This window comes from Panulirus ornatus, chromosome 4 (assembly GCF_036320965.1).
Source record: "Panulirus ornatus isolate Po-2019 chromosome 4, ASM3632096v1, whole genome shotgun sequence".
In the NCBI taxonomy this organism is placed as follows: Eukaryota; Metazoa; Arthropoda; class Malacostraca; order Decapoda; family Palinuridae; genus Panulirus; species Panulirus ornatus.
This window is the reverse complement of record NC_092227.1, coordinates 10,685,349-10,705,513: the sequence shown is the minus strand read 5'-3', so window position 1 is coordinate 10,705,513 and position 20,165 is coordinate 10,685,349. Positions and strand designations below refer to the sequence as shown.

At 52.1% G+C, this 20,165-nt stretch overlaps 1 protein-coding gene across 2 annotated transcripts; it reads left to right on the top strand.

Moving 5' to 3' along the window:
• The first annotated feature begins 11,236 nt into the window (after nucleotides 1-11,236).
• On the top strand, nucleotides 11,237-19,871 carry LOC139765832 (uncharacterized). 2 transcript variants are annotated; one of them, XM_071693653.1, is made up of 3 exons: nucleotides 11,237-11,301; nucleotides 15,492-15,622; nucleotides 16,939-19,871. In XM_071693653.1, exons 1-3 carry the CDS (start codon nucleotides 11,293-11,295, stop codon nucleotides 18,047-18,049), a joined length of 1,251 nt encoding a protein of 416 aa, XP_071549754.1. In that variant the 5' UTR covers nucleotides 11,237-11,292; the 3' UTR covers nucleotides 18,050-19,871. The 2 variants fall into 2 exon arrangements, with proteins under 2 accessions (XP_071549754.1, XP_071549763.1); XM_071693662.1 differs by lacking the exon at nucleotides 11,237-11,301 and having other exon boundaries at nucleotides 16,892-19,871.
• The last annotated feature ends 294 nt before the right edge of the window (nucleotides 19,872-20,165 follow it).

The window sequence follows — 20,165 nt, the reverse complement described above, 5'->3', positions numbered from 1 at the left end:
TATGGTTGGCTTGGTGACTGGTACAGGATGTGGTGGGCTGGTGACTGGTACAGGGATGTGGTGGGCTTGGTGATGGTACAGGGATGTGGTGGCTTGGTGACTGGTACAGGGATGTGGTGGCTTGGTGACTGGTACAGGATGTGGTGGGCTTGGTGACTGGCACAGGGATGTGGTGGGCTGGTGACTGGCACAGGGATGTGGTGGGCTTGGTGACTGTACAGGGATGTGGTGGCTTGGTGACTGGTACAGGGATGTGGTGGCTTGGTGACTGGTACAGGATGTGGTGGGCTGGTGACTGGTACAGGATGTGGTGGGCTGGTGACTGGTACAGGATGTGGTGGGCTTGGTGACTGGTACAGGATGTGGTGGGCTTGGTGACTGGCACAGGGATGTGGTGGCTTGGTGACTGGTACAGGATGTGGTGGGCTGGTGACTGGTACAGGATGTGGTGGGCTTGGTGATGGTACAGGGATGTGGTGGCTTGGTGACTGGTACAGGATGTGGTGGGCTTGGTGACTGGTACAGGGATGTGGTGGCTTGGTGACTGGTACAGGGATGTGGTGGCTTGGTGACTGGCACAGGGATGTGGTGGGCTGGTGACTGGTACAGGATGTGGTGGGCTTGGTGACTGTACAGGGATGTGGTGGGCTTGGTGACTGTACAGGGATGTGGTGGCTTGGTGACTGGTACAGGATGTGGTGGGCTTGGTGACTGTACAGGGATGTGGTGGGCTGGGTGACTGGTACAGGGATGTGGTGGGCTGGTGACTGGTACAGGGATGTGGTGGCTTGGTGACTGGTACAGGATGTGGTGGGCTTGGTGATGGTACAGGGATGTGGTGGGCTTGGTGATGGTACAGGGATGTGGTGGGCTTGGTGATGGTACAGGGATGTGGTGGCTTGGTGACTGGTACAGGATGTGGTGGGCTTGGTGATGGTACAGGGATGTGGTGGCTTGGTGACTGGTACAGGGATGTGGTGGCTTGGTGACTGGTACAGGATGTGGTGGGCTTGGTGACTGGTACAGGATGTGGTGGGCTTGGTGATGGTACAGGGATGTGGTGGGCTTGGTGACTGTACAGGGATGTGGTGGGCTTGGTGATGGTACAGGGATGTGGTGGGCTTGGTGATGGTACAGGGATGTGGTGGGCTTGGTGATGGCACAGGGATGTGGTGGCTTGGTGACTGGCACAGGGATGTGGTGGCTTGGTGACTGGCACAGGGATGTGGTGGCTTGGTGACTGGTACAGGGATGTGGTGGCTTGGTGACTGGTACAGGATGTGGTGGGCTGGGTGACTGGTACAGGATGTGGTGGGCTTGGTGATGGTACAGGGATGTGGTGGCTTGGTGACTGGTACAGGATGTGGTGGGCTTGGTGATGGTACAGGGATGTGGTGGCTTGGTGACTGGTACAGGGATGTGGTGGGCTTGGTGACTGGTACAGGATGTGGTGGGCTTGGTGATGGTACAGGGATGTGGTGGGCTTGGTGATGGTACAGGGATGTGGTGGGCTTGGTGACTGTACAGGGATGTGGTGGGCTTGGTGATGGTACAGGGATGTGGTGGGCTGGGTGACTGGTACAGGATGTGGTGGGCTTGGTGATGGTACAGGGATGTGGTGGGCTGGTGACTGGTACAGGATGTGGTGGGCTGGTGACTGGCACAGGGATGTGGTGGCTTGGTGACTGGCACAGGGATGTGGTGGCTTGGTGACTGGTACAGGATGTGGTGGGCTTGGTGATGGTACAGGGATGTGGTGGCTTGGTGACTGGCACAGGGATGTGGTGGCTTGGTGACTGGCACAGGGATGTGGTGGCTTGGTGACTGGCACAGGGATGTGGTGGCTTGGTGACTGGTACAGGGATGTGGTGGCTTGGTGACTGGTACAGGATGTGGTGGGCTTGGTGACTGGCACAGGGATGTGGTGGCTTGGTGACTGGTACAGGATGTGGTGGGCTTGGTGATGGTACAGGGATGTGGTGGCTTGGTGACTGGCACAGGGATGTGGTGGGCTTGGTGACTGGCACAGGGATGTGGTGGGCTTGGTGATGGTACAGGGATGTGGTGGCTTGGTGACTGGTACAGGGATGTGGTGGCTTGGTGACTGGTACAGGGATGTGGTGGCTTGGTGACTGGCACAGGGATGTGGTGGGCTGGGTGACTGGTACAGGATGTGGTGGGCTTGGTGATGGTACAGGGATGTGGTGGCTTGGTGACTGGTACAGGATGTGGTGGGCTGGTGACTGGTACAGGATGTGGTGGGCTGGTGACTGGTACAGGGATGTGGTGGCTTGGTGACTGGTACAGGATGTGGTGGGCTGGTGACTGGTACAGGATGTGGTGGGCTGGTGACTGGTACAGGATGTGGTGGGCTGGTGACTGGCACAGGGATGTGGTGGGCTTGGTGACTGGCACAGGGATGTGGTGGGCTTGGTGACTGTACAGGGATGTGGTGGCTTGGTGACTGGCACAGGGATGTGGTGGGCTGGTGACTGGTACAGGGATGTGGTGGGCTGGGTGACTGGCACAGGGATGTGGTGGGCTGGGTGACTGGCACAGGGATGTGGTGGCTTGGTGACTGGCACAGGGATGTGGTGGCTTGGTGACTGGTACAGGATGTGGTGGGCTGGTGACTGGTACAGGGATGTGGTGGCTTGGTGACTGGCACAGGGATGTGGTGGCTTGGTGACTGGCACAGGGATGTGGTGGGCTGGGTGACTGGCACAGGGATGTGGTGGGCTGGGTGACTGGTACAGGATGTGGTGGGCTGGTGACTGGTACAGGATGTGGTGGGCTGGGTGACTGGCACAGGGATGTGGTGGCTTGGTGACTGGTACAGGATGTGGTGGGCTGGGTGACTGGCACAGGGATGTGGTGGGCTGGTGACTGGTACAGGATGTGGTGGGCTGGGTGACTGGTACAGGATGTGGTGGGCTGGGTGACTGGTACAGGATGTGGTGGGCTGGGTGACTGGCACAGGGATGTGGTGGGCTGGGTGACTGGTACAGGATGTGGTGGGCTTGGTGATGGTACAGGGATGTGGTGGGCTGGGTGACTGGCACAGGGATGTGGTGGGCTTGGTGATGGTACAGGGATGTGGTGGGCTGGGTGACTGGCACAGGGATGTGGTGGGCTGGGTGACTGGCACAGGGATGTGGTGGGCTGGTGACTGGTACAGGATGTGGTGGGCTGGGTGACTGGTACAGGGATGTGGTGGGCTGGTGACTGGTACAGGATGTGGTGGGCTGGGTGACTGGCACAGGGATGTGGTGGGCTTGGTGATGGTACAGGGATGTGTGGGCTGGGTGACTGGTACAGGATGTGGTGGGCTGGTGACTGGTACAGGATGTGGTGGGCTTGGTGATGGTACAGGGATGTGGTGGCTTGGTGACTGGTACAGGGATGTGGTGGCTTGGTGACTGGTACAGGATGTGGTGGGCTGGTGACTGGCACAGGGATGTGGTGGCTTGGTGACTGGCACAGGGATGTGGTGGGCTTGGTGATGGTACAGGGATGTGGTGGGCTGGGTGACTGGCACAGGGATGTGGTGGGCTGGTGACTGGTACAGGGATGTGGTGGCTTGGTGACTGGTACAGGATGTGGTGGGCTGGTGACTGGTACAGGATGTGGTGGGCTGGGTGACTGGTACAGGGATGTGGTGGCTTGGTGACTGGCACAGGGATGTGGTGGGCTGGGTGACTGGTACAGGATGTGGTGGGCTGGGTGACTGGCACAGGGATGTGGTGGCTTGGTGACTGGTACAGGATGTGGTGGGCTTGGTGACTGGTACGGGATGTGGTGGGCTGGTGACTGGTACAGGGATGTGGTGGCTTGGTGACTGGCACAGGGATGTGGTGGCTTGGTGACTGGCACAGGGATGTGGTGGCTTGGTGACTGGCACAGGGATGTGGTGGCTTGGTGACTGGCACAGGGATGTGGTGGCTTGGTGACTGGCACAGGGATGTGGTGGCTTGGTGACTGGCACAGGGATGTGGTGGCTTGGTGACTGGCACAGGGATGTGGTGGGCTGGTGACTGGTACAGGGATGTGGTGGCTTGGTGACTGGCACAGGGATGTGGTGGGCTTGGTGACTGTACAGGGATGTGGTGGGCTTGGTGATGGTACAGGGATGTGGTGGGCTGGTGACTGGTACAGGATGTGGTGGGCTGGGTGACTGGTACAGGATGTGGTGGGCTGGTGACTGGTACAGGATGTGGTGGGCTGGTGACTGGTACAGGATGTGGTGGGCTGGGTGACTGGTACAGGGATGTGGTGGGCTTGGTGATGGTACAGGGATGTGGTGGCTTGGTGACTGGCACAGGGATGTGGTGGCTTGGTGACTGGCACAGGGATGTGGTGGGCTTGGTGATGGTACAGGGATGTGGTGGCTTGGTGACTGGCACAGGGATGTGGTGGGCTGGTGACTGGCACAGGGATGTGGTGGCTTGGTGACTGGCACAGGGATGTGGTGGGCTGGTGACTGGCACAGGGATGTGGTGGGCTGGTGACTGGTACAGGATGTGGTGGGCTGGTGACTGGTACAGGATGTGGTGGGCTGGTGACTGGCACAGGGATGTGGTGGGCTGGTGACTGGTACAGGATGTGGTGGGCTGGTGACTGGCACAGGGATGTGGTGGGCTGGTGACTGGCACAGGGATGTGGTGGCTTGGTGACTGGTACAGGGATGTGGTGGCTTGGTGACTGGCACAGGGATGTGGTGGGCTTGGTGATGGTACAGGGATGTGGTGGCTTGGTGACTGGCACAGGGATGTGGTGGCTTGGTGACTGGTACAGGGATGTGGTGGGCTTGGTGATGGTACAGGGATGTGGTGGGCTGGGTGACTGGCACAGGGATGTGGTGGCTTGGTGACTGGTACAGGATGTGGTGGGCTGGTGACTGGTACAGGATGTGGTGGGCTTGGTGATGGTACAGGGATGTGGTGGGCTGGTGACTGGTACAGGGATGTGGTGGCTTGGTGACTGGCACAGGGATGTGGTGGCTTGGTGACTGGTACAGGGATGTGGTGGCTTGGTGACTGGCACAGGGATGTGGTGGGCTGGGTGACTGGCACAGGGATGTGGTGGGCTGGTGACTGGTACAGGATGTGGTGGGCTGGTGACTGGTACAGGGATGTGGTGGCTTGGTGACTGGTACAGGATGTGGTGGGCTTGGTGACTGGCACAGGGATGTGGTGGCTTGGTGACTGGCACAGGGATGTGGTGGGCTTGGTGACTGGTACAGGATGTGGTGGGCTGGGTGACTGGCACAGGGATGTGGTGGGCTTGGTGATGGTACAGGGATGTGGTGGGCTTGGTGATGGTACAGGGATGTGGTGGGCTGGTGACTGGTACAGGGATGTGGTGGGCTTGGTGATGGTACAGGGATGTGGTGGGCTTGGTGATGGTACAGGGATGTGGTGGGCTTGGTGATGGTACAGGGATGTGGTGGGCTTGGTGATGGTACAGGGATGTGGTGGCTTGGTGACTGGCACAGGGATGTGGTGGGCTTGGTGATGGTACAGGGATGTGGTGGGCTTGGTGATGGTACAGGGATGTGGTGGGCTTGGTGATGGTACAGGGATGTGGTGGGCTTGGTGATGGTACAGGGATGTGGTGGGCTGGTGACTGGTACAGGATGTGGTGGGCTTGGTGATGGTACAGGGATGTGGTGGGCTTGGTGATGGTACAGGGATGTGGTGGGCTTGGTGACTGGCACAGGGATGTGGTGGGCTTGGTGATGGTACAGGGATGTGGTGGGCTGGGTGACTGGTACAGGGATGTGTGGGCTGGGTGACTGGTACAGGATGTGGTGGGCTTGGTGATGGTACAGGGATGTGGTGGGCTGGGTGACTGGCACAGGGATGTGGTGGGCTTGGTGACTGTACAGGGATGTGGTGGCTTGGTGACTGGTACAGGGATGTGGTGGCTTGGTGACTGGTACAGGATGTGGTGGGCTTGGTGACTGGTACAGGATGTGGTGGGCTGGGTGACTGGCACAGGGATGTGGTGGCTTGGTGACTGGTACAGGGATGTGGTGGCTTGGTGACTGGTACAGGATGTGGTGGGCTTGGTGATGGTACAGGGATGTGGTGGCTTGGTGACTGGTACAGGATGTGGTGGGCTTGGTGATGGTACAGGGATGTGGTGGCTTGGTGACTGGCACAGGGATGTGGTGGCTTGGTGACTGGTACAGGGATGTGGTGGGCTGGGTGACTGGTACAGGATGTGGTGGGCTTGGTGACTGGTACAGGATGTGGTGGGCTGGTGACTGGCACAGGGATGTGGTGGGCTTGGTGATGGTACAGGGATGTGGTGGGCTTGGTGACTGGTACAGGGATGTGGTGGGCTGGGTGACTGGTACAGGATGTGGTGGGCTGGTGACTGGCACAGGGATGTGGTGGGCTTGGTGACTGGTACAGGATGTGGTGGGCTTGGTGACTGGCACAGGGATGTGGTGGCTTGGTGACTGGCACAGGGATGTGGTGGCTTGGTGACTGGTACAGGGATGTGTGGGCTGGGTGACTGGCACAGGGATGTGGTGGGCTTGGTGATGGTACAGGGATGTGGTGGGCTGGGTGACTGGCACAGGGATGTGGTGGGCTGGGTGACTGGCACAGGGATGTGGTGGGCTTGGTGATGGTACAGGGATGTGGTGGCTTGGTGACTGGTACAGGGATGTGGTGGCTTGGTGACTGGCACAGGGATGTGGTGGGCTGGGTGACTGGCACAGGGATGTGGTGGGCTGGTGACTGGTACAGGGATGTGGTGGCTTGGTGACTGGCACAGGGATGTGGTGGCTTGGTGACTGGTACAGGATGTGGTGGGCTTGGTGACTGGCACAGGGATGTGGTGGGCTGGTGACTGGCACAGGGATGTGGTGGGCTTGGTGATGGTACAGGGATGTGGTGGGCTTGGTGATGGTACAGGGATGTGGTGGCTTGGTGACTGGTACAGGGATGTGTGGGCTGGGTGACTGGTACAGGATGTGGTGGGCTGGTGACTGGTACAGGGATGTGGTGGGCTGGGTGACTGGTACAGGGATATGGTTGGCTTGGTGACTGGTACAGGGATGTGGTGGGCTGGTGACTGGTACAGGATGTGGTGGGCTGGGTGACTGGTACAGGGATGTGGTGGGCTTGGTGACTGGTACAGGGATGTGGTGGGCTGGGTGACTGGTACAGGGATGTGGTGGGCTTGGTGACTGGTACAGGGATGTGGTGGGCTTGGTGACTGGTACAGGGATGTGGTGGGCTTGGTGACTGGCACAGGGATGTGGTGGGCTTGGTGACTGGTACAGGGATGTGGTGGGCTTGGTGACTGGCACAGGGATGTGGTGGGCTTGGTGACTGGCACAGGGATGTGGTGGGCTGGGTGACTGGTACAGGGATGTGGTGGGCTTGGTGACTGGTACAGGGATGTGGTGGGCTGGGTGACTGGCACAGGGATGTGGTGGGCTGGTACAGGGATGTGGTGGGCTGGGTGACTGGCACAGGGATGTGGTGGGCTTGGTGACTGGCACAGGGATGTGGTGGGCTTGGTGACTGGTACAGGGATGTGGTGGGCTTGGTGACTGGTAGAACTGCCTCACCTCACCAGGACTAACCCACCCACGTAAACCTCCACACTGTGAGTTCACCAGCATCATCCCCAGGCTGACTGCTCATCCTAGCAACATGAAGGTCTGACCTTTGATCAAATGAGGAAAAAGAAAAATATATGAATGACCTTTGTTAAGTATTCATTAGTGCGTCTGGTGACATCACACACACACACACACACACACACACACACACACCTCTGCCGCAGACCAACCTTCACCTAGCACCACTTTCTCTCCTCACTTCCTACTCGCACACCACACCCACTTGATAAAAACTTAATCACTAATTCTTGCAGCTTTCGTCCCTCATAATATATTAGCAACAACACCTTCTCTTCGTGAAGGTACAGCACATTGCTCCATGAAGCCTCTCCAAAGGTCAGAAATGTTGCGGTGTCTCCAAAACTTACAAAACCTCCCAAACAATAACAATATATTGTAGATTTCTGACCTTCTGTCAGGCAATGTATTATTTTGTTGTCCTTCCACTAGAGGGCCGCTGTGGTGTGGGGCTGTCTGGACTGCAATTACCTCTCCTGGGAGTTATATAGGCCGGGTTGCCATGGTCGTGTTGTCCTGCCAGATGTAGTGATGATGTTGCCATACCTGTTGTATGGTGCCATGCCTGTTGTATGGTGCCATGCCTGTTGCATGTTGCCATGCCTGTCGTATGTTGCCATGCCTGTTATATCTTTCCATACCTGTTCTATATTGCCATGCCTGTTTTATGTTGCCATACCTGTTGTATGTTGCCATATCTGTTGTATGTTACCATACCTGTTGTATGTTGCCATGCATGTTGTATGTTGCCATACCTATTGTATGTTGCCATACCTGTTGTATGTCGCCATACCTGTTGTATGTTGCCATACCTGTTGTATGTTGCCATACCTGTTGTATGTTGCCATGCCTGTTGTATGTTGCCATACCTGTTTTATGTTGCCATACCTGTTGTATGTTGCTATACCTGTTGTATGTTGCCAAGCCTGTTGTATGTTGCCATACCTGTTGTATGTTGCCATGCCTGTATGATGTTGCTATTCCTGTTTCTGTCATATAGCGATTTCCTGTTGCCATGCCTGTTATGATGTTGCTATTCCTGTTGTTGTCATTGCTATTTCCTGTTGCCGTGATGTTGCCATACTTGTTGCCAACAGGGAGCAGGGTTGTTAAGGAGAGTGGCGGCAAAATATTTCGAATCGTAACCGTTACTGGATATGAACTACGACGCCGTACCCAGCGTGCTATGCCGTCAGCCAGGGTCTTGCTTCTGTAGTATTCCTATTTACAGCAATAGATGTGTCCTGATTAATTCTTTTATTCTTTTTTCTTTTTTTTTAAGTTTCCAGAAGTGATGAGCCCCGTAAGTCATTTAGTGGCCGGGGCTCCCCATTTAAATTCAAACTGACCCAGGGTTTGGCGCGATGTTTCCTGCCTTGCTGCTGCCGCTGTAAGTCCGTTGTCGAGGTGTTGACATCTGATACACAAGCGATGTGTCTCTTGCTCAGTATATGACGAGCGATTCAGTTAAAAAGAAAAGTAGCGGTTATTATTTTGCCGACAGAGGTCAAATGACCAGTTTACTTTCGACGTTGTTTCTGACTCCCGCTTTGCGTCACTTGGGGATTACGTTGAGGTGGGTTAGGGTTCAGCTTTGAGGTAGGCAGGCAAGGACTAGGGCCACTGTGGTCTGACGTCCCTTAGTTACGAGTTAGGTTAAGTTCGCTGATATGTTCACCTACCCACCACTCCGGCCATCCCAAATAAACGTTGTTTTTAAAAGGAAACGGATTTTCTCTCATCCCTGATTATCTTTTTTTTTTTATGAATCTCGATATTTGCAAATTGCTATACTTTTTTTTTTTTCGTTACCGCAGGTGTGTACCGTGACCCTGGACGCAACACACACACACACACACACACACACACACACACACCTTGTTACCAACACAACAATGTCATGCTTGGGGATATTTCTTTTCCTACCACTGTAATTGTGGAACTTCCGGGATCATGTTACCCTCCCTGCTGTCATAAACACGTCGCCAGGGTCACCTGCTGTCCATAAACACGTCGGCAGGGTCACTTGCTGTCCATAAACACGTCGCCAGGGTCACCTGCTGCCATGAACACGTCGGCAGCGTCACCCGCTGCCATGAACATGTTGCCAGGGTCACCTGCTGCCATAAACACGTCGCCAAGGTCGCTTGCTACCATAAACACGTCACCAGGGTCACCTGCTGCCCATGAACACGTCACCAGGGTCACCTGCTGACCAAGAACACGCCACCAGGGTCACCTGCTGACCATGAACACGTCGGCAGGGTCACCTGCTGACCATGAACACGTCGCCAGGGTCACCTGCTGACCATGAACACGTCACCAGGGTCACCTGCTGCTCATGAACACGTCACCAAAGTCAGCCGGTAGTGCAGTATATTCCCACCAGGTGTACCAGTACTCCACCAGTGGTGGGTACGCGCCACAACCCGAGGTCGACCGAGTTTTTTCCCCCCACACTGGTGACCCACCCTCTCCCTTTTTACAGACTATAGTGGTCAGTACGTATGTAAAACACCAGGGCACGAGGCGAGGTGGAGGGGAAGTTTGGCTCGAGTAGAAATGAGGTATGAAGGATGGGGGAAGAGGGGTGGGTTGTAAAAAAAAACATGATGTGAAGGACAGATTCAAGAGTATGTTCCGAAGCTTCGATAAAGTATTGGTCGCGTCTCGCTGTGAACCGTGAAGACAGAGGCACTGAAGCATTTGGCCCCTTTCCTCTCTCTCTCTCTCTCTCTCTCTCTCTCTCTCTCTCTCTCTCTCTCTCTCTCTCTCTCTCTCTCTCTCATGAGAGAGAGAGAGAGAAACGAAGTGCGTTCATGGTGCTTCTGGAAGCGAATATCACACGAGGGAAGAACGAGACCTCGTTTCGGTGTCTTGCGACACTCGGTGGGTTCAGTCAGTGCTGCAAACACGTTCGAAAAACTCATTCACTTTGACGATATTCCTCGCCGCCACCCCCCACCATGAATGCTAACGAAGATCAAGAATATAGAAATCCTGGAAGGAAAAAAAAAAACAAGGAAACTAAATATTTTGCACCGTTGGAATACTAAAATATCTATGAAAAAAAGGAGAGTAAAATATTCCGGGCCCCTTTTGCAAGGTCTTTCAAACAGCGACGTCGTGTGAATATCTTTACTTCGAGAGCAGCAGATACCGTCCCTCCGGTCTCTGTCTCTGGGGCACTGACCACAGCCATCCTGAACACTCGCGCACGGGTCGAATGGTGCTGAGGGAGGAAGACTTTCCCCTCTTCGTTCGGTCGCCTAGCCACAACGTCGCCGCCGCTGCCTGGTGGTGGCGACAACGGCAATCCTAGTTTACCCTGATCACTGGTTCGGGACCAGTAAATATCATTGGGATGAAATACCATCCCAACTTCTTCAGGCCACAAGAGAAGTGTGCCGGGAGAAAAAGAGCGGGTGTCCACCACACTCCTCCCTCCCCTTCCCCTCCTCCTCCTCCCAAGCGCGCGCGCGCGCGACAAAAACGGCGGACGGGAAGTAAGTGTTGCCACGGTCGGGCGCGAGAGGGACTCCGTGGGCGTGGTCAGGGAGTGTATATAAAGGGGGTGGGATTATCCCGGGGGTGTTGAGGCAGTGTGAAGGCGACCCGCACCCAGTGTGGATATGCAGTGGGTGAGTTCGGCGCCGGAGGAGATGATCCTCCTCCTGTGTGTGTTTTACGTGGACATACGTTGTGTGCGGTGTGACGGACACGTATACAGGTGGAAATGGTGTGGCGATGTGACGCCGACTTGTGACGCGAGGAGGAGGTGACAGGTCGTAGTGACCCAACCGCGCTGGATACGAACCCTCGTCCCCTCCCTGCGCGGTGTCAGTAGTGGCAGGGTAGTGTTGTGCCAGCAGTGGCAGGGTAGTGTTGTGTCAGTAGTGGTAGAGTAAGTCAGCAGTGGCAGGGTAATCCAGTAGTGGTAGGGTAATCCTGTGTCAGCAGTGGTAGTGTAGTCCTGTGTCAGCAGTGGTAGGGTAGTCCTGTGTCAGCAGTGGTAGGGTAGTCCTGTGTCAGCCAGTGGCAGGGTAGTCCTGTGTCAGCAGTGGTAGGGTAGTCCTGTGTTAGCAGTGGCAGGATAGTACTGTGTCAGCAGTGGCAGGGTAATCCTGTATTTTGGGATTACAGCAGTGTTTTTTAACGGTATCTCGTCACGTAGAATACTCTCACAGGATTTGAATGTTTTCGAGACAATTTGAATCTGCTCTTTAATTTCGGCAGCGATAAAGAAAACGAAAAATTAATGTAAAAAAAAAAAAAAGAAGAAAACTAAGCTCCACTCCCGAGAAAAAATGGGAAGGTTCTAATGAAAAGTTCACAAAGTTCGTGTTTGAGGTTTGGAAAGATATGGAGCCCAGTCCTCACCTCAAAAAACTGCTGTATATGTTTGAAGTTCATGTTTAAAGACATTGTTTTAATTCTTAAGTCACATGAAGAGACCAATAAATAGCAGATCCAGCATCATGTATGAGAGTTAGTACTTAACCTCATCACCAGGGTAACCCATATACCTCAGTTACCCTTATGTAGAGTAACCCCCCTTAGCGTTACCAAGCAGCTCCCCACTGCGTTACTAAGACACCCATTGACCGAGAGGTGAAGAAAACGGGAATCATGATGTTTTGCGGAGCAGTTTGCTGCCCAACGCAGTTATTTCCTCACACCGCTGGTAACCCGCTCATGACATCATCTCTTGATGATTATATTAGATCATGTGATCACATCGGTAGGAAATGGATTAATGGTAGATGTCACATGACATCATTCGTGTAACGCAGAGTGACGCGTGTGGCCTGAGTGGGTTACTTCCTCGTGACCCTGGCAGTCGCGTCGTCCCGTTCCCACCAGACCTGACGCAAGACGACCTCACCTGACGCATTATGGCGCTTTCAACCGACGCACGCCACAACACTCTCTCCTGACGCACGGCACCCCTCAACTGACGCACGGCACCCGCAACTGACGCACGACACCCTCATCTGACGCACGGCACCCGCAAACTGACCTGCGACGCCCTCACCCGACACACGACGCCCTCACCTGACGCACGACATCCTCACCTTTTCAACCCCTCCTACTGTAGGCATGACCGCGAGTTTACCACACGTGTCCCAGCGACGACGAAGTTCTCTGCAAGCGAGCTGGAGAGGCATTTAACATAGCGTCGTAGCTAGAGGGAGGTGGAGCCGGCCGGAGCCCTACGTTGTGAGACGGGGTAACCAGTGTTTTGCACTGACCCGCGCGCTTGAGTTGATATATATGACCGTATTTTATCATCACTCACGCTGTAGTTGTCTACCGTACCAGTTAACCCGTATTCCATCATGTGTGTATATCATTCTTTTGTTATACTTTCATCTCTCATTCGTAAGTTATTATTGATGACGCTTTTATATTTTGTCCTCTCCATTTTCCTTCTTCAGTCACCATTCCTCGCTCCAGTTACCGTTTCCCCTCACTTGTATTCTTATTCACTTACGATTTTTCTCTCTTAATCTGTATCTTTATCATTCCTGGTTTGGGTTCCTTCTGCGTCAGCAGTGTACATGAGTCAACTCGCATGGAGGAGGATAACCTCAGGGAACCTCAAGCCGTCCACTGTCGTCCAGGCCAGTGTTCATGTTGACGATGGCTAGGACGACTGTCGCGACCTTGTGGCTCCTGAGCTTATCTCAGCAGCGAGTTTACTCATATCATTGATTCACGTATATATATATATATATATATATATATATATATATATATATATATATATATATATATATATATATATACGAATATAGTGAAATGAGCGCGCACTTTCATAAAACACAATGGTAGATTTTCGAATCCAGCTGTCGTAAGTCATATATGTATATATATATATATATATATATATATATATATATATATATATATATATATATATATATATACCTCGCTGAAGCAGGGTGTAGCACTGCTTTTTCATGTGGGCCGGGAATGGATGAAGGCAAGCAAGTACACATGTACATGTGTATATATTTATATGTTGATATGTATATCAACATATGGGGATAGGGGAGAAAGAATGCTTCCCACGTATTCCCTGCGTGTCGTAGAAGGCGACTAAAAGGGGAGGGAGCGGGGGGCTGGAAATCCTCCCCTCTTGTTTGTTTTTTTTAATTTTTTCCAAAAGAAGGAACAGAGAAGGGGGCCAGGTGAGGATATTCCCTCAGAGGCCCAGTCCTCTGTTCTTAACGCTACCTTGCTGATGCGGGAAATGGCGAATAGTTTGAAAAAAAAAAAAAAATATATATATATATATATATATATATATATATATATATATATATATATATATATATATATATATATGTGTGTGTGTGTGTGTGTGTGTGTGTGTGTGTGTGTGTTCTGCTATGTCTCAGCGGTTACAGGCATTGGTGCCGTCATGAAGGTCGCGTCTGCTGGGAAATACGTTGTGTCTTGCTATTTATATTCGTAAATATTTTCTGGTCGTCGCAGTAACTCACTGTTACCATGACTTTCCTCACTCCTTTTTTTTTTATCTACATTTCTGATCACTCAGTTTACCTGATTCGTATATTGTTGTCCCTCAAATTAATTTAGTGTGGGATGTCTGAATTAACCATGTCCTCACTCGTTCTGTCTCATTCATCGGTTATATTTATACTGTAAAACCACCTCTTTCCATGTCTTTGAACAATTTTTTTTGCTTATTTTCAAGTCATCCCTCGAAGAACTGTTTTCTGTGTGCGTTATCGATCTGTTTTGAAAACTTAAATGTTATGATTAGGTCACCCCCTCACTCTTCTCTCTTCCAAGGTGGACAAGTTTAAAACTTATAGCCTTTCTCTGTAACTCTTACGTCTGGCACCATCTCTGCTGCTCTCCTTTGGACCCTGTGCATTTACTCATTTATGCATCTTTAGGTGAGACGACCAAGCTTGAAAAGCACATTCTACTTTTGTCCTTACGTAGGAACTTTCCTTATCCATAGTCTGGAAAGCTATTCTGATATTTGTCAGAATACATTTCGTCTCCTGAACTATTCTCCTGGTGTAGGATTCTAGCGACGTTTTGATGAGGATGTTGACCGCGTCCTTCTCACACACACACACACACACACACACACACACACACACACACACACACACACACAGGATCCTGAAGCTTATCACCTGCCGGATGATAATCATATTTGAAGGCTGTCTTTCATTCTGTCCCATCTTCGTTACTTTACATTTGCTCAAGTTGAATATCCTCATTCTTCGGTGTCAGTCTAGGTTCTCTTGTGAGTATGAGCCACCCTATTCGTGTGTTCCACTTCCCTCTTGACCTTTGCATCATCGACAAATTTGGCAAATGTATGCAGATAGGAGTCCATACCTTCAGGTAAGTCATTTAGAACAAGTGTAGCAGTCGCAGAACAGGACCATTTGGAGAAGGTTTCTCTGTCATGTGTTCCTTGTTCCCTGCCACTTAGATAATCTTATATCCTTCATAAGAGTCTGGCCCGTATTCCTACTAGATATTTCAGCTCCTTAATCAACCTTTCTCGCAGTGTCAAGGTTCTTTTGTTTTCTTCTCACTTTCCAGACAAATACAGTCTACCCAGCCTTCCCTCTTTTGTAGAATTCTATGAGTTTTGTCTCGCATTTATGTGTGTGTGTGTGTGTGTGTGTGTGTGTGTGTGTGTGTGTGTGTGCTCGCAATTGTCCCAAACATTGATTTCATCCGGTCCACATATGCCAGTACCTCATTTTATCTGTTACGATCCAGCTTTGTTCGCTAAACTATAGCATTCTTAGCGGTTGTCTTGTTCTCTCCCCAGGTGGTAGCGCTGACTGTGGCGAGCTGTGTGCTGGGCCTGGCTACAGCCCGCACCGTCTTTGAGTACGAGAAGGATGGGCTGGAGAACGAGCAGGAGGGCGAGCCAGGACGAGCAGTCAGCGGACACTACGAGTAAGTTGTGGTTCCACACCAGTAAGTTGTGGTTCCTGAGGTGTTGCCCCACACCAGTAAGTTGTGGTTCCTGAGGTGTTGCCCCACACCAGTAAGTTGTGGTTCCTGAGGTGTTGCCCCACACCAGTAAGTTGTGGTTCCTGAGGTGTTGCCCCACACCAGTAAGTTGTGGTTCCTGAGGTGTTGCCCCACACCAGTAAGTTGTGGTTCCTGATGTGTTGCCCCACACCAGTAAGCTGTGGTTCCTGAGGTGTTGCCCCACACCAGTAAGTTGTGGTTCCTGAGGTGTTGCCCCACACCAGTAAGTTGTGGTTCCTGAGGTGTTGCCCCACACCAGTAAGTTGTGGTTCCTGAGGTGTTGCCCCACACCAGTAAGTTGTGGTTCCTGATGTGTTGCCCCACACCAGTAAGCTGTGGTTCCTGAGGTGTTGCCCCACACCAGTAAGTTGTGGTTCCTGAGGTGTTGCCCCACACCAGTAAGTTGTGGTTCCTGAGGTGTTGCAGCGCCAGGTGTCTCGAGAGTTGAAATTAAGTGGAGGAATCAATCATCAACTGAAGGAGGTCATGACCCCCTGCCACACTCGCTCTTCCTTGTCTTGTCGTTTTCTGGCAGCTGGAGTGGACCCGGGATGTTGGCTTAAGATATAGTGAGATCAACATCAGAAGTTCTATCTACGTAAAAAAAAAAAAAAGAAAAAAAGAAATGATAGCGTCGGAATGTGACAGATGAAAAGGAATGGTAACGTCGGAATGTGACAGATGAAAATGAATAGTACGTCAGAATGTGACAGATGAAAATGAATAGCACGTCAGAATGTGACAGATGAAAGGGAATGGTAACGTCAGAAAGTGACATGAAAATGAATAGCACCTCAGAATGTGACAGATGAAAGGGAATGGTAACGTCAGAATGTGACAGATGAAAATGAGTAGCACGTCAGAATGTGACAGATGAAAATGAATAGCATGTCAGAATGTGACAGATGAAAATGTATAGCACGTCAGAATGTGACAGATGAAAATGAATGGTACAGATTATTATACTGAGGCAGATGATGATGTACGTACAGAATAGTTTAGGTCATATATGAGATGTAACATGATTTCCAGCCTAGTATAGCAAGTGTAGTGAGTACGACGGCTGTTACAGTATAGAGGTCTGTAATATATATATGTCTGTGTGTGTGTGTGTGTTGTGTGTGTGTGTGATATATACGAACGTCGGAGGGCAGCCTGTCAGTGTTCAGTTGAGGACCTGTGTATCCGTAGGGTCAGGGCACTGGAGGACGTTCCTTAACGCGTTGTGGTGTTGGCAGGTGGAAGTCCCCGAACGGCGAGGTAGTGGAGGTGTCCTACGTGGCCGACCACATGGGCTTCAGACTCGTGGAGGAAATGGAGACGACGCAGCCTGCACGCTACGACTCCGGCTGGCGGCCTGACCCAGCCCACGCCGGGGATGGAGACAACGAAGAGGAGAGCCAGACGGAGGACGAAGAGACAGGAGCGGAGGAAGAGGAGGAGGGGGAAGAAGAAGAAGAAGAAGAAGAAGAAGAAGAAGAAGAAGAGGAAGAAGAAGAAGAGAGCAGTGAAGAAGATAGTGATGAAGATGAAGAAGAAGAAGAGGAGGAGGAGGAAGAGGAAGAGGAGGAAAATGATGAGGTGAAGGATATGGGGAAGGAAGAAGATGAAGAGGGGGAGGGAGACAAGAAATCAGCAGGGATAGAGGAGGAAGAGGAGGAGGAAGAAAAGAAGTCAGCAGGGATAGAGGAGGAGGAGGAAGGTGAAGAGGAGGAGGGAGAAAAGAAGTCAGCGGGGATAGAGGAGGAGGAGGAAGGGGAAGAGGAGGAGGAGGAGGAAGGGGAAGAGGAGGAGGAGGAAGGGGAAGAGGAGGAGGAGGAAGGGGAAGAGGAGGAGGAGGAGGAGGAAGGGGAAGAGGAGGAGGAGGAGGAAGGGGAAGAGGAGGAGAAGGAAGGGGAAGAGGAGGAGGGAGACAAGAAGTCAGCAGGGATAAAGGAGGAAGAGGAGGAAGAAGGGGGAATAGAAGAGGAAGAGGAAGAAGAAGCAACGGAGAGGACTTACCAGGGGGAACCTGAAGGAGAGCCGGAAGATCCTCAGGCGGTGGAGAACGAGGGGAAGAGTCTCTCTCGCGATCCTCAACAGCAACAAACCGGGAAAGATAAGAGGGATAACGAGGGAGAGGAAAGAACGGGAAATGCAATCCCAGGGGAGCGCGTCAGCCAGGGCACGGCCCAAGCCAGAACACGGGCAGCACCTCCGCCGTTACTACGGTACCTGGTGGCACCCAGAGCAGATGGAGTGGCTCGGACGTCCACAAGAGCCACCGTTCTGCGCGACCCTGTCATTGTGACATCCTCCTCTTGTGCAGTCTGGGCCGGGTGTAGCCGCCAGGGGTGTGCGTGCGCCTGACCAACAGATACCTGACTGGTACTCCTCGTCGGGATGTTGCTGTGGCTAGTGGTTCCCCTCCTAACTCCCAGCCATTATTTGCCCCACCATCTCAATACGCTCGGGACACCAAGACAATTTTTCCCAGGCCGGTTGATAGACAATCTCCAGGTGCTAATGTTGGGCCGAGAGAATCCAGAATTCCTTCGAATCGGTTCTCGAAATCCGTTCCCTCAAACCTCAACACCAAAGAGCGTTCGGCAGTGAGTAACAAGGAAGATACATCTTTGCTCTCGGCCGATTACGTGAAGGGAGTAGCATCCTCGCCATACTTCCTTCCTTTGACTCCAGTTGAACACGCCCCGGCTGACCCATCTGTCGATAGGGTTCAAGCCACAGATGATCTGTTTCCTTCGGAATCTCTCGTCACCAAAAGCAAGCTGCCACAACCTGTGTCCCTCCTCACACTCGCTGAAACGGTTCCCGAAACGTCACCTGGTAAGTTGGTGGACTTGCCAAGACCTTCACGTTTCGCGGAAGTTTCCGAAATCACTTCCGACAGAGCGTCCCGACCCTCGGCTCTTCTCTCATCTTCACATGTCCCAGGTCACACACAAACTCATACCACCACAACGCCCTGTGGAAGTTGTCTTGAAGCCTTTACCCCTTCGAAACCGAAATCCATCGAGCGTATTTTTCAAGGGAATGGCTCAGAATGCGCAAGCACCAGGACAACAGGATGGCTCTGCGACAGTACCTGCAAGACACCTTCCTCGTTCCTAAGGCTTCGCCAGACTTCGGCCATTCCAAGGACAGTGCCATCGCGAGCCCTTCCAGCTCACTCTCTCCTGGTACGAGATTAGTCCAACTTGTTGATTCAAAACCTCAAAAAGTAATCATCCAAAAAGACGAGGCTCCAGATAACGAGGAACGTCTGATATTTATTACAAAATTCCTCACACCACCTGCCCCAGGCGGAATTAGCACCACAAAAAGCAATATCGTCACATCCCATTCGGACCCGCTTCTCTTCTTAACTGTACCAGCTGAAATAGATGGTCGCCAGTCAGTTTCAGCTGACCGAATTTCAGAGTCCGTGAACTTAGTCTCACCTGACGGCTCGAGAACATCGGCACGTCGGAACGCAGCTGTTTTCATCCCCCCGGCCTCCGAGATAAGTGACAAGGCGTCGGAGGCATTTCCTGCGCGTGAAGTCCGCGTCGCCGTTAAACACGGCCCTGAACTTTCAGCTGCTCCTCACCCTTCAGGAACAGACTTCACCCGAGCTTCTGTAGGTGAAGTTCCTCAGGAAAAGTCCCGAACTCCGGCTGCCTCACCTACTGCAGGATATAATCCCTCTTCGCTTTCTGATATCACTTCTGGTCTCGGTGTCCGTAAGAACAAAGTGGCGTTAGTGTCCGTCATGGAGGCGCCAGCAGGCTCATACCTCCATCCCAGCTGCTCGGAAGAAGTTCAGGGGGAAACTAGCACACCCGCCACTCCTTCCTCCCCTCATGAAACCCTCAGTCTTACTGACGTAATACGAAGGAAACGCTCCTTCCAAGCATTCCTGGCTGGGTTAGCATTCACTAGCCACATTTCAGCGTCACGACAGCACCAGCGAGATAGGTCAGCTGTGCCACATCACCCATCCACACCATGGATGCTCCTCACATGATGATGATCATCAACCTGATATGGGAGCTGTGGATTTTTTAAGCCAACGGTCGTAACGCTATAGCGGCAGAATCGGTTGTTTTGGTTTTGAACTTATAAACGTTCACTGCGACACCACCTTGTAATCTCCGCAGTTTATACATCCTAAGTTTTTTTTTTTTCTCTCTCTCTCTCTCTCAGAAAATAGCTGTAAATCTAGTCCACAGTTATCCCCTGCCTGGACATGGGCAATGGTATAGGATTTTTAAGATTGTGAGCGAACGACGACAGTGTAATATCATGTTATTGATACTGCACTAGTAGATGGATAAGCTATCAACATTTCTTTTCCGCAAATGTCGATATAGGCTATCATCATTTTTGTCTCCACAAATGTCTTAGCTTTAGTACGTGAACCTAGTATTTGATATATCTTATGTATTTTTATATTTAAACATTAATAAATCTACTTATATTAAGC

What these genes read in the sequence shown, in the direction of transcription:
- LOC139765832 (XM_071693653.1), top strand. An exon ending in GCAGTCAGCGGACACTACGA is followed by an intron (nt 15,623 to 16,938) that starts GTAAGTTGTGGT and finishes TGGTGTTGGCAG; the next exon opens with GTGGAAGTCCCCGAACGGCG.